Below are 15,207 nucleotides of genomic sequence, written 5' to 3'. Positions count from 1 at the left end.
ATTTATTAAAACAATTATTCTCGTTTGAAAAATTTGACTGTGATGTGATGAATGGCTGAATGAGAACTCATTTTTTTAGACTGTTCACAACTCTTTTACAGAGGTATGTAAGTCTCAGATAAATGTTGTAGTAACAGGTTTTTTCAATCATCCACCCATATTTCAGTTAATTCTTTAACTATATTATATTTTCCTTCAAAAATATTTTATGAATGTCTTGGATGGATTTGTTTGTATAGATAGGAATAACCAAGTCAGTTTTAGAGATAGCGATTAGTGGCCCAATGGCCAATAAAAATACCATATAAATACTTAAATTAATTTATTTTTATAATATTTTTTGTATTCTGTAATGCTTACATAAATAAGAAAAAATAATAAAATTTTACTCATTAAAAAAAATAAACAAAAATTATGTTCCCAAACAATATGAAACACGAATTACACAAACACATTAATTGTATTTTAATATCTTAATATTTTGGTACATCAAATGAATACATATGTCTATATTTTAATAATAGTTGTCTTTTCATTTGTAAAGATTGACGGAGATCATCCATGGCTTTTAACTGCTGCTCACTGTTGTATTGGATTCCTGGTAATTTACGAATCTATACAATTAAACAAATTGTTGTATATAAATAAGGTTTTAGACATTTTTTATTAACAAATACTAATTTTTAGATATTAAAATAAAGTAAAATTTATGGTACCCTTATGATTATGAATCTTAAATAGATCTTTTGTGTACTAATTAATTAGATATATTAAATAAAGCTGTATTTAGTTTCTCATTAAGTTTAGAACAATTCTATTAGTCTCTATAAACTTTCATATTCTAATCTATTTGTCTTAGTTTTTTATTAATTTGTAAATAACAAGTTGCAATAATTAAATAAACAAATCTTCAGCATCTTAGTTAAGTTTTGTATAAATTTCAATTATTTCTGTTGAACTTATACATTTTAATGTAGTATATTCATTTTAGAACAATTTATACATCTCATAATTAGAGAAATTTTAAAATCAAAAAGTAATTAATATTTTTACATCACTTCGTGCTTGATCAATTTTTTTTTGTAAATCTTGTATTTTTTGTGATATTTCTTGGGCTGATTTTTGAGGTTCATGATTTTCTCTTTCACCGCTATAAACAGAATAGATACATACTTAATAACTTTGAAAATATATTTGATAAATTCTTTTACCTTTTTATAATATCGTGAATTAATGGTAAAAAATCAGTATCCACATCGTTGACGGTAATAGTATTTTCCATATTTAATGTTTTTAAATTTATAATAATTAAACAATGAACATACCTACTAAACGCTAATAACTAATAAGAAAATCGTAAATGTATAATACTGATATTCATTGATAAATATAAATAAAAACAATAAAAATGAAATTATACGGTTTTGTATAGTATTTTTATTTGTTCAAATAACCATTTCAAAATAATAAATATTGTTTATTTTCTTTTGATGTATTGATAATGTAATGAATGATGATAACACTATTTTGTGATTACACCACGCAAATGGCAATGCGGCATTGCGGCATGAACTGAAGTTAGGTTAGCTCATCACTGATAAAAATATATTTAACAACATTAACAAATTATATATAGTTCAGACGTTCAGAGTGACAGAGTTGCAGACTATTTTATATGTTCTTATACTTCGATACATTACAATTTATATCGAACAGAGTAACTGACAAAATTTTGAATTCTTCGTATTTGTGAGTTGTAGGTTTTTGGATAAATAAACGTAGCTTCAGTGGATGTACAGTGTTCGATAATATTCGATAAACGATTTATCTTTTTTTTTTGAATTGCTATAGAAAAAAAATCAATTGTTGAATGAACAGTATGTCTGCATTTGAGTATTATGCTAAGAACAGTATTACTGAGAAAAAGGTGAATCTTAAAAGTATAAGCAAAACAAAATTAAAAAAAATGAAATTTAAAATGTCTAAAAAAGAAAAAGTTGTCGAGAAGCCAAAAAAACCCAGCCGTGTTTTGAATAGTTTTTATAGTCTTAATTTAAAAGATTCTTCCAAAACGGGTCAAAAATTGATGGAATGGCTAATACATCCAATCAGTTTAGACGATTTCATGAAGTAAGTTGATACGTAATATTATGAATACTATAATATACCCATTATACTCATTTAACTTGTGTTAATATTGTTGATACCTATGTAATGTACAATCTAGAAAAAACCTATTTTTTTGGTTTTTATTAACAATTAGATTTTAATAGTATAATTTGACCCAGTCAATGAATTCAGATTTATTGTTTTTCAGGAATCATTGGGAGAAAACCATCCTGCATGTGCCAAGAAACAGTTCTAATTACTTTTCGCAATTGTTTTCTCTTACTGAACTTGATACCATTCTTCGTGAAAATAACCTTCAATATGGGACAAATGTAGATATTACATCTTATACAGATAATGTACGTGAAACACATAACCCAGTTGGTCGAGCTCATCCTCATGTTGTTTGGGATTATTTCAATAATGCATGTAGTATCCGCTTATTGAACCCTCAGCTATTCGCCCCAGAAATTTATAAATTCATGGCTAATCTTCAAGAATATTTTGGCTCATTAGTGGGTTGTAATGTTTACCTTACACCACCATTTTCTCAAGGGTTTGCTCCTCACTACGATGATATTGAAGCATTTGTTGTGCAAGTAGATGGAGAAAAACATTGGAGGGTTTATAAACCAAGGTAAATGTTATTAGACATTTATAGTTGATTATAATATATCTCATACAATTTTATTTTTAGAAGTAAGTTTGAAACCCTCCCAAGGACTTCAAGCCGAAACTTTCATCAAGATGAAATAGGTGAACCAATTCTTGATGTAATATTGAGACCTGGAGATTTTTTGTATATGCCTAGAGGATACATACATCAAGCCGATACATTATTTACTGAAACACATTCTTTACATTTGACATTTTCATCATATCAACAAAATTCTATGTACGATTTTCTTCAAGTGGTAAGAAGTTGTAATTATTTTATATTTTATATTTCTTTTTCTTAAGAATATTAATTTTTTTTAATTTGTGAATAATACATTTTTTAGAATCATTTGAGTTTATCTTTTAAAATTGGCATCGATTTGAGTTTTTGATTTTTGATTTTGTTTTTCGATTTAAATTTATCAGCTTATACACAGTAAATCAAATGAAATATTTTTTTTTTATTTTACCAATTATCTTACATTTTTATATATTTTTTTATGACCATATTTGACATATTTTTTAAATAGTTATTTAGAATGTGTTAGAACTTAAAACCAATTATTATTTTGTATCTTTTCAAGTTTATAATTTGTAATTAAATAAATAGTGTTTTACTAAATCTTTAGAAAAATTAATAAATTGTCATTTTCAGGTGGTTAATAATTCTTTAAGTAATGCTGTGAAGAATGATGTATCCTATAGATCTGGATTACCTATTGGATACCAACATTTGGGAGGCTTATGTGAATCAGAAAAACCACTTCCTCGTTCTGTTCAAAGGCAAAAATTTGAAAAACAAATCAACCAACTTATAACAAATTTAAAAAATCACATTGATATTGATCATGCTATTGACACTTTTTCACTGAAAAATTATTATACAAATTCATTACCACCATCATTATGTAATGGTAAGTTACTAAGTTATTTATTAAAAGTTAATAAGGCTTATTCGTTATTAATATTATGAATGGTATTAACAAACAGACCATATATCTAGTAAAATGAAATGAAAGTATAACTAAATCTATCATGTATAAATATTTGGCTTATATGAATTGAAAAAATGAAATAAATATTAATATCGATAATATCTGTTGTTTGTTAGTCATTAGAAAGTTACTAATTAGTTAAATATAATCAAACAAATTGAATCTTATTTGTATAAACAGATACATAAATATACAATTATGACTCAATGAATAATTAAATCTTTCAAAGTGTAGACTTATTATTATGTGTTATAAGTCATATTTAAATAAATTGAAATATAGAAACAAAATATATTTATATTTATAGTTGAAATGCTACGGACAGTTGCTAATGGTACAAAGATGTTACCAAATGGAAAAACCACAGAACAAGAAATAAACCTTGAAATTACTGAAGTTAAACTTATTCGTAAAAATTGCTTTAGGTAAGACACAACCCTAGAAATGTACCTATTGGTTATATTAAGAATGAGTTAATTTTCATATTAATATTGATTCGAAAACATGAATGTATAACGTTTAATACATTTTTAATATTGATTAGAAACATTTATGTATAGTATTGCGACATAAATTATAATTATCCTTGAACATTATATTTGATATTTAGTTTTAAAAAGTATCTAAAAATAAGGCTATGTTAAAATCTTTATTATATTTAATATTGAAAAATATATTTTTTTTAAATACCCATATGGTTTATTTTGTTGATATGTAATATGTATTGTAATATTAAAAAAAAAAACAATAAAATGTTACTATTATAGGCTGGTTGAAGAAAGTACGTTGGATGAAGAAACTGATCAAATGATAAGTGAATTGAGATTGTATTATAATTTAGATAATTCTAAACAATTGCATAGTAATGAGTGTCAATTTGTTGTCATACCAGATGAAATGGGATTGTATGTGAAGAAACTATTTAATATTTATCCATTATTTATTAAAGTTTCTGATTTATGCAATGACAATGAACAGGTAAATATTAATTAAGTAAAAAAAAAAAAAAAATGATGTACAAGAGTACGGTTATTTTTTTAGTTTTTATATTATTTATATTATTTGAATTAACATAACTAATAATTTATTAATATTTATGCTATTTTTTAATTTTTTTGAAAATTAAAAGATTTGATTTAAAAACATTATATTATCAATGTTATGATGTAAAAAAAAGTATCTTGATACATAAAGATTTATTAATTTACTAAAGAGATCTCCATTAAATTACATACAGCATTGTTAAACGTATTTTACTATTTTATATTGAAATAAAATACAATATTTAATTTGACTTTTATGTCATATTCAGTGTATGATCAATAGTATTTATTAATATAATATAATATTTTATTAATTTGGAGAACAATTTACTAATTTCACTTTCGTTATGATTTTGACATTTTATTTTCTTTACATAAATATTTTATGATTTGACTTTTACTTTCCATATTTTAATATAGACTAAATTAAATTGTATAACTCAGATTTTTTTTATATTACAAACTTTTATCATTGCCATTTTCTATACATTTTTTTTCAAAGGTAAATTATTACTTGTTTGTAGAAACTCAACTATAAACAATAATCATTTGTAATTCGTACTTTTACCATACCTTAGGTAAAAGTAGCATAATATATTATAATACAAATATAAACATAACAAATTTGTAATTAATCAAAAACTAATTCTTAGTGCTGACTAATACCTACTTATCTATTAAGTAGTTAGTGTTAGTAATTATATTAAAATTTTAGTACTTTTTTTTTTATTGTAAATACAAACAAAACCAGTATTATTTAATTGTTATTCATTTTAAAGGTATATTATACTTATTAACATAAATATGTTCCAGGTTATGCAGCTTGTGAATGATTTATGGGAACGAGGATTGTTAATTACTTCTGAAGATATTACAACAATGTCAAATTAGTTATTGAAAAAAACAACTAAAACATACATATTAAAATTTATGTTTGAAATAATACTTAACTTATAATAAACAATGCATATTAAAGAAGAAATATATTATTTTATACATTTTGCAAATGCTTGTTCTTGGCAATCACATACTCAGTGTAGCTGAGAAATCCATCATAATTTGTATCATCATCATACAGTATTTGATCAACTAAATCTAAAAAAAAAGTTTTTTATCGTGTTTTATTTGTAACTAAATTAATAATTTACCTGTATAATTTTCTAAATTTGATTTCTTTGTTTCTGTATCACCGTAGTTTTCCATGTTATGAGCAAACGCAGACATTAATTCTAATCCATCAAGCATTGTGTTTTTATCATAGTCATGAGCGCTTTAAAATTAGTAAATTAATTAATTAGTTATTTACAAAATATTATTTACTATTCGTGTATGTTACCCACATGAAATATCTAAATTCTAATTCTTCATCTGTTAAATTACTGTCATCTATGTCTGGAAGTCCAAGATCTTCTTCTATGTGTCTGTTTCATTTTTAAACCATATACATACATATATAAATATAAATATAATGCTATGTATGACCACATAAAGAATAAGGCAAAAAGGTTCCTTCCTTAAGAATAATGAACTTTTTAATTTGTAGCCTTGTAGGTATATTATTTTTATTGAAGCATTTTGTTTTATTTTATTTACTATACCTACCTACTAATAGTTACGATTCTATAATAATATATGAATGATCAGTATATGATCAGTATATTATTTTGTAAATTAGTAATCAATTATATTTTAATTATTATACATAATATTAATATAATAAATATTCAATTTTGGTTAAACTATCCATAGGTTCAACTAGACCAATATTCGTAAGTGTGTGCTAAGTATTTTAAACAATAATATATATAGAAATTATAAATGAACATATTATTATATTGTTCCATTGTTGCATGTTTTAAAAAGTAGTCTATTTTTATACAGTTAAACTAGATTTTGATTAATTTATAATTAATATAGTTAAGGAGTACTATATATAACCTAATAAATTGGTCGGGAATAGTAATGTATAGAGCAACGATTTTTTTACACTATAAAAATTATCAAATGTGCATTTATTTATCAAAAAATTTAATAAAATGTAGTTAAATATACGCTATGAAATGTACACGCCCTAACTAGGAAATAATAATTTTTCTTTAAATATTTTACTTAATTCAATTTTCTATGTAGTTATAGCCAGTAATAGGTATATGTATAAAAAATGAAACAGATCTAATCTAACCATTAATTCATAAAAAAAACTAGTTTTTTTCGTCTTTATGACAAATTCACAGTATAAATTCAATAAAATATTTAAAATATTTGACTTTAATTTATGAAAAATATTAACCGAAGTGCTTAATTTGCGATAAACTATTAAAGTATTAAAGTATGCACTAAAAACTTAAACTATGCTCTTACAATCAAAAATATATCCTTTAAGTCCAAAAATGTTAAAATAAGCACTAAGCCACTAAAACTGAGTATTTGATCACAAATATTGTGCTTGTGCACATGGATACTAAGCATAAGCGTAACTATAGGGAGGGGGGATTAGAGAGGCTAAGCCCGCCAACTTTGATTTTAGCCCCCTCTCCCTGTTATAATTCCTAGTCCTGCCAACGGTAGTTAATTTTTAATTTTTAATTTAATATACCGTTTAATTTTTTTTAATTTCCAAATTTAAATAAAATGCTACATTTAGCACTTTCCGTTCCATTCGGTTCCGCATCTTGTGTCTTGTGAAAGAACATTTTTATTAATACGTCGCATAAATGCTTACATAATGTCAACAGTCAACTATGTTACCAAATCGTTTCTCTAAGTTGTATATCATATTAAAAGAGATTAATCAAATTTTCTAAAAAAAAGACATTTTAAATACCTACATTTATAAACTGACCGAGAGGAGGTTTAAATTTTGATAACTAGTGTAATTATTTTGATGTTACTTTTAAAAATCCTTTGATTTCTCTTATATTTTAAGAAAATTCAACTTGAATTCGTATTTTAAATAAATGCTTAATTATATTTTAATAATTTAATTAATTACCACTTTTTTATTATTTGTGTTATATAGGTACACACAAAATATAGCATACACGCAATAATAATTTAACAATATTATAATTTTAACGATTTATTTAACATAAATGGAAAGTACAGAGCCCCTCACTTTTTTACTTCTTTTGAAAATGGTAGAGTTGGAGTTTCCTAACTTTAAGGTTTAGTTACGCCTATCATACTATAAGCATACTAATCATACAATAAAGTTAACTAGATAAAATATGCAAATGCATGAAAGTCTCTGCTCTAGAATGTGGAATTCATTCTATATCAGCGGAATCAATGGACCCCTAAAGTTGTGAAGTTATAAAAATAAATAATAATATTAAAGAATGTAATTTATTTTTTATTTATCACAAAAATAATAAGGTATACTCTTTTATTCAGTGCGTCATATAGGTATACACCAGTAAATAAATATTAGTCTGAAAAAACAATACATTGTATCTATGGTTTTGTTTCTTGCTACCTACTATATTAGATAGGTATAAATCAGTTAAGTACTTTAGTGTACCTACATACTTATAGGAAAATTAGTACAATTATGTATTATTAATGCGTTACGAGTGATGACAAATCTGAATTTTTATGTAAAAAATATTTTAATTTATTTGTCGAGTATGCACACAAAATTTCAAAAATATGTAAAGAATTTGTATCAAAAATTCAAAAATGTATAATATGCATAAAAGAATTATAAATAGCTATTTTTAAAATGTTAATCAAAATTCATTATTGTAAGTTATAGGAAAATTCCCATTGAAAATTGGAGAATATTCATTCATTTATTTACAAAATCGGGTTTAAACTTATTATTTTATAATAATGATAATGAAAAATATAAAAAAAAATATTAGAAATACCAGTTAAAAAAATGACTACAAAATAAACAAAATTGAAAAAAATTGTTGGTAAGTATTAATATCATTTACATAGTTATTAGGTAAAAAAAAATAATGAAAATAAACGTAACTACGTTTCAAAAATAAAGAATAAGTTTCTAAGGGTTTTAGTTATAATTTATAAAACATTTACATAATATATATGAAACTTTGTGTAATACCCATCTAATTTGTAATGTGAAATTTGAACGACAGGGGTCCTTATAGAACCTACCTAGCCATATATTATATAAGTGTTACGAGCGGCGATTATGAGACATGTAAGGTGGATCGTCGTGACAGAGGGGTTGGCTGAGGAGGACACGAGAGTACCCGCGAAACTCTCAGGTCTCGTGTGCTGCACTGCTGCACAATCGTTACAATAAAAACGAATAGTTGCAGTTGCAATTACATTATGGCGTGGGCACCTATATATATGTATATATACAATATACATATATACATCATCATGTCGTGTGCCGTATGATATATTATTTTATACTCGTCGTCACTGACCTCTTGTCGTGCAGTATCGGTTTGTCTTGGGTGAACTTCGTGTCGCCCATGGGCTTGGGGTGTTTGTGCTCGTGGTGGTTGCTCTCGATTCTCGGTTCGCCAGACACGGCGGCCCTCGGATGGTGCGGACCCCGCTGGAACCCGACGGCGATGCCCAGCAGCAACAGTTCGGCCAGCACCGTTCCTCTCATGTTGTATAATATATATAGTGCGAGTTTATCCCTTCGCCGCCGCCTCCGTCGACTCGTGGTCCTTGCCGTCTATTCCTGTGTGCATACGACGGGGTATTTTTTTTTTATTTCCATTTTATTTCATTTCATTATCCGCTTAACGGAATAATGTTTTCGCGCGCGACAGATGCGCCGTAGCTCGGTCTCGCCTGCAACCGCGCCCCGCACGTACGCGAGCCAGCGATCTGCAAATTCGATTTACTCGGCTCGCGCACCACGGTTATTTCACGGCCGACGTGAACACAGCGTGGTCCGATCACCACTCGTCTCCAGTGGCGGCGATGACGACAACGTTAAATCCAATAATCGGCGGGAGCCCATCGTGTCCTGCCTGCACTTTGAGGAAAAAAACCCTTTTACCTTCCCGCTATCGCTCTATTCCCATATTATACGTCTACCTCTTTATCACTCTTCCGAATATCGCTGGGCTTATATGACTATATATAATAAATGTATTGTATAACTATACTGTAATGTATACAAGTGTAACAGAAATTTACTGATGACTGTATAGTGTTTAACTAATTTTTGTTCTAAAATAATCGATATTTAACATTTTTTTGTTTAGCGTAATATAGGTAATATCAATAATAGTTTATGGATTGAATAGGTATAAATAACTTTTTCTTTTAAATTATTGAACAGAACTGAAGTCCTATTTATTATTATAGGTTTATATAGTGAGTAAATTTCATTTGTCAGTTCTCTGTGTTACGTATACACCATGCAAGTATTATACCTATATATGCGTGATGATCATAATATGTTGTTTTATTCTTTTTTGTACATGTAAAAAGTGAACTTACAGGTTTATATACGACAAAAATAAAGACAGATTAGGCTAGTGTGTGTTATTATATGTACGATGTTCTCGTGTGTATATAATTGTTGATGATGTTTTACGTAGGTGTTGCTAGATGATTGTTATTTAACACAACTATTTTTGCTATGATCTCAGTTATCACTATCATTCGAAATTTTTATACAACGTATATGGTTTAGCCAGTGCTATTTATTATATTTTTTTAATTATAATTATATAATACTGCTGCATGTGGAGTTAACAAGTTAATTTCCAACAAAAATATTGTAAGTTGCTATAAACGTATCACATTCACCGTCGGTGAAATAAAAAACAATTTTTCAATTCTTAAATAATATATATCGACTTTTTAGATTTTAGGTAGATAGTAATGTTATAATACAATAAAATGTATACGAAATCGAAATTGATTATTAATTTATAGAATAGATATTTTAAAGCTGTGTAAAACTATTTGAAGTAAATGGAAAATTGTTTTATTAGTATAGGTATAGTCATCCACCTATAGTTTATTGACATTTTATAGACAAATATACTCGTATTTTTAATTACTTTTTTTTTATACTTTCTTTATTTTAATAATAAGTTTTTACTAATTATTGACATTATTATCGGTTGATATGGTTTAATTATTGATTTTTCGATTATATGAGAAATGTCACTTTAAATAGTAGGCAATATGAGTGTAGATATATTTTTGGTCAATTAGCACTTAGGTTTAAGAATATACTAGTTTTTAAAACATTAGTGATTGTGGGTTGTTAATGGTGTATAAACTCGTAGATTGATAATTTTTTTAACATTCGTAGGTAGTAGTAATAATTTATTAATTATTATGATATGCAGATAAAGTGTGTAAATACTATTATGAATTATTAGAATATTAATAAATGTTTCTCATTGATGATTTTTTTTGAAATCTTAGCACAACTAAATCAAAATTCGAACGAATAGTTTCTGAGTTATTTATATAATAATATGTTTATAGTGTTTATACTAATAAAGATAATATATTTTTAAACAATAAGTTTTATAAAAATATAAAACATAATATGCTGTACTCTCTATTGTTTAATAAGTAGGTACCTATGTTCATTTTAAGAGTTCTATAAATTATAGGATTTGAATAAATAAATTATTAAACGAAAAATGCCGGAGTGGGAGAACAAGTATCTGGATGAGTTTATTACATCATTGATTGTAAAGAATAGCTAGTACATTATTGCGACATCCCGCACGTGTTGATTTTTCTTTTATACAATATTATATAGTCAATACTCGTTTTGTATTGTGGCCTGCATGCAGCATATTATAATAATATATTGGTTTATATTAACGGGTCTGACATTTTATCTGAATTGATAAACTTTTGGATTTGGCTATCTTATAAGTTATAATAATATATGTATTATGTATATATGTTATTTATCAAAACGTAGTGTAGTTGTATAGAATATCTGAATTTGTGCGTATGATATAAAAAACATTAAATGTTGACGCGATAAGCTTTATAAATATATATATAAGAGTACCTATAATATTATGTTATGTCACCGAGGATGTGTAATCAAATACCTATACGATTTCGCGAGTGATCCACATTAAGGACCATAAGTGAGATTACAATCACAATCCAATAATATCTATATACACACACACATATATATATATATATATATATATGCATATTGTGTTCTCCGCATTAAATATAGGGTTAACATTTTTGCAATATGTTCTACGAGGACGATCGGTCGCAGGGTAGGTAGGCACTTACACAAAAGGGTTGTCGAACAATTGTCGGTTTCAAATGTACACGCTACGGCACACATACCCTATTATAATAGCACGACAGGTTTTAAAATAATGTATTATTATACATACAGCTGACAGATTTTAGACACGATGACGTGCAGTGTTATAAAGCGTTTTCATTTGAAATGAACGGAAACGTTTCCTTATATTGCACGTCGTCGCAACTAGAAAACTATTCATTGTTATTAGTCCATGTCCAGATACTGGACAATCACTCGTCTCTTGTGTACTTATATAGCGATTAAACGAAACCCGCGAACTTATGAACAGTATAAGAACACGCAAACGAAACGATAAACCTAACTGTTATATATTTCGGTAATCGATTGATTTTTGTATATTTCCGGTTGATATCTATTAATATTTAATTATAATTATATTACAATATGTATCATAATTTATAAGTGGCACCACCTAGGTGAATAAATATTATAGGTACAATTATATATTTTATTAGTAAATTTGTATAAGTGTACCTATATAAGTACGAGATTACCAACTTTTTTTATTTCATAATTATTGTATCTATTTGAAACATTTATTAGTATTCATATACGAATTAAATTAAACTAAATCGTCTGTATTATATTTTATATTTTATTGCTACTAATAGTACTAACATAATAATATACTTGTGTTATAGTTTTATATATACATAGATTTTGATAGGTATGAAATGGAAGTTGTCTGTTGTTTTCTAGCAGGCTCATTAGGCACATATATTTGTATACAAATTGTATGAAGTCCAAATCGCATAGAGCAGTGGTTCTTAACCGGTGGTCCGCGGCCCCCTGGGGGTCCGCGATACTCATGGTGGGTGTCCACGGCAGCTTTAGGAATATTAAAAATAAAATAATTTACATTACCTATACACTTTTATCAAAAATTAAGTTTAATAAAAATAATTATAAATGTGTATGTTTTGTTATGTCTACTTTTACAATTTGTAATATGAAATAATTATTATAATTTTGGTAACATCAGATGTTTTGTAAAAAAAAAGGTATTCGACAAAAAATTGGTAGCGGGTTCGCGATTTCTAAAAGTCTTTTATCGGTGGTTCGTGTTCTACAAAAAGTTAAGAACCGCTGGCATAGAACATCGAATAGCATATAGCAAGAGCGTATATTACAGAGTATCATACCGTGTTATTCCTCGTATAGGTTAGGTATTACATTACAAAATTATATAATATTATATTATTACCTACTCACTATAATGATAATATACTAAATACTTATTAAAAAAAATTGAAATTACTATTAATTTATAATAAACCAAAACCTACTGCCCTATAATGAGAATTATTACAATTGTGATTTGTGGCAGTCTATAGTAGGTAGGTATACATTAATAATTTACCAAAATCATATTTCAAAAATATTAAATAATAATATATTACCGACAGGGACAAACACGAAAAGACACTCTGTAATGGTACACACCTCACCTCCAAAAAACAGGCCTTACTGGGATGACGGAGATGAGACAAAACATGTCTCTTGTAATCCATTATTATTAATAGTTATTATTTGAAAGCATTTAATGGTTTATATTGTATATTGTTAAGCGAATCAAATATCATCAATACATTATACGTACCTATGCTTTGAAACTTTGCAGTAGAAATCTGTGGAAATATGAGTGATGTGATTATAATACACTATCTTTTACACGAGATGTGATAACGTTCGGTATCAGTCAAACAATCCGCTCGATATGAGAACTTGCGATACCTATTATAAGGGCATCAAGTGGCGCCGAATCAATAGAATGTGCGTACGCCGAAATAAAGGGTAGTTTCGCATGGTATACGCGTGTGCATTAAATGCCGATAGATAGCGGTAGGGTTTCTGTGTTCAGTGAAACATTTCAGTTGACTGAAAAACATTAATAATACTTTCCGCTGTCTCATCGGATATAAAAGGGTTAGTTTCTATTAACTTTAAGCACTTAGATTTGGTAGCTCTTAAAAAATGTTGCAATAGCTGGTGCCTGTTAGAGAAAAAAAGTTTTACCCGTCACACTTTTGATTCTTGGGAATTGTTGTTTTGGACTAGGCTTTTGGAGTGGGTATATATTTTTATTTAATAAATGAAAAACTAAAATGTGAAAAAGTAGTATAGCCATTATCTGCCATTATCTAACTATTATTTGCTCTGGTGAAAATCATATTTGATGCCCATTTCAACATGCTGTTTTATATAATTATTTATGTACAAGGAAACTAAGATTTTATATAAATTTAAACTTCTACTAAAACCAGTCACTGTGGTCGATATTTCAACAGCCATATATACATTTTTCATAATTTTAGATTATTAAAATGTATTTAGATAGGTAACATACTTTTTTCTAAACAACATATTATTTATATTTTATTTTAATAATCTTTTTATTCTCAATATAATAATATTCTAAATAAAAAATACAATTAATATAGATAAACTATTTAGTTAAATAAGTTACCTATGAAAATTAATTAAAAATAGTTTATATTAGTAGTTTTGCTTTAAATGTTTAAAGACATAGTACTATAGTAGTATAGTATATTAGTAATACTACTTTGGACAACTTGTTTAGTCTATTATCATTTTAATTTGATAAATTTTATATTTTAATTTGACAAAATAATGGTTTGAGTTATTTAGTTGATACAACTTTTACTTATAATTTATTTGGTGTTGTAATATTGTAAATCTACGAGACCGATAGTATAAAAAGTGCAAAATAACCTATATGAACGGTATATTTAGAACAATTAGAATTCAATCATCACACTCATACCATTCATGACTATTGTAGTATAATATATTTAATATATTCATTTAAATAACTTTATGTTCTTAGTTCTTAAATAATATTATACATAATTAAAATATTATGTAAGTACTTATCAAGTATTATTTCTAATTGTTCTTACTTTCAATTATAAAACTTCAAATCTGAATAAACGACAAACTATAACTTTTACACTTAATAAGGTATTTATTTTCAATAATTTTTAAATATATAATCTAGGATATATCTACTACATGCACTAAAAAATGTCTTTAGGCAATGTCTATCTTGTACCTACCACATTTTCTCATCAATGGTTCAATTCAATTTTGATATTTCCTCCCTCTATTTCTT

At 26.5% G+C, this 15,207-nt stretch overlaps 3 protein-coding genes across 4 annotated transcripts; 1 reads left to right on the top strand and 2 right to left on the bottom strand.

Moving 5' to 3' along the window:
- Positions 1-351: 351 nt before the first annotated feature.
- LOC113549625 (mediator of RNA polymerase II transcription subunit 9) lies at positions 352-1,405 on the bottom strand. Its single transcript, XM_026951019.1, has 3 exons — positions 1,212-1,405; positions 1,054-1,150; positions 352-614 (listed from the first exon to the last, which is right to left on the bottom strand). Exons 1-3 carry the CDS (start codon positions 1,280-1,282, stop codon positions 474-476), a joined length of 309 nt encoding a protein of 102 aa, XP_026806820.1. The 5' UTR covers positions 1,283-1,405; the 3' UTR covers positions 352-473.
- Positions 1,406-1,602: 197 nt separating this feature from the next.
- LOC113549623 (ribosomal oxygenase 1) lies at positions 1,603-5,786 on the top strand. Of its 2 annotated transcripts, none has more exons than XM_026951015.1 (8): positions 1,603-1,749; positions 1,852-2,130; positions 2,318-2,746; positions 2,807-3,023; positions 3,422-3,680; positions 4,069-4,186; positions 4,529-4,739; positions 5,618-5,786. In XM_026951015.1, exons 2-8 carry the CDS (start codon positions 1,871-1,873, stop codon positions 5,693-5,695), a joined length of 1,572 nt encoding a protein of 523 aa, XP_026806816.1. In that variant the 5' UTR covers positions 1,603-1,749; positions 1,852-1,870; the 3' UTR covers positions 5,696-5,786. The 2 variants fall into 2 exon arrangements, with proteins under 2 accessions (XP_026806816.1, XP_026806817.1); XM_026951016.1 differs by having other exon boundaries at positions 1,603-1,756.
- Positions 5,579-13,811, bottom strand: LOC113549624 (multiple coagulation factor deficiency protein 2 homolog). The gene is made up of 5 exons (XM_026951017.1): positions 13,675-13,811; positions 9,208-9,473; positions 6,145-6,225; positions 5,953-6,074; positions 5,579-5,899 (listed from the first exon to the last, which is right to left on the bottom strand). Exons 2-5 carry the CDS (start codon positions 9,396-9,398, stop codon positions 5,796-5,798), a joined length of 498 nt encoding a protein of 165 aa, XP_026806818.1. The 5' UTR covers positions 9,399-9,473; positions 13,675-13,811; the 3' UTR covers positions 5,579-5,795.
- Positions 13,812-15,207: the final 1,396 nt, after the last annotated feature.

Source organism: Rhopalosiphum maidis, chromosome 4 (assembly GCF_003676215.2).
Source record: "Rhopalosiphum maidis isolate BTI-1 chromosome 4, ASM367621v3, whole genome shotgun sequence".
NCBI lineage: Eukaryota > Metazoa > Arthropoda > Insecta > Hemiptera > Aphididae > Rhopalosiphum > Rhopalosiphum maidis.
This window is presented reverse-complemented; position numbering and strand designations above follow the sequence as displayed.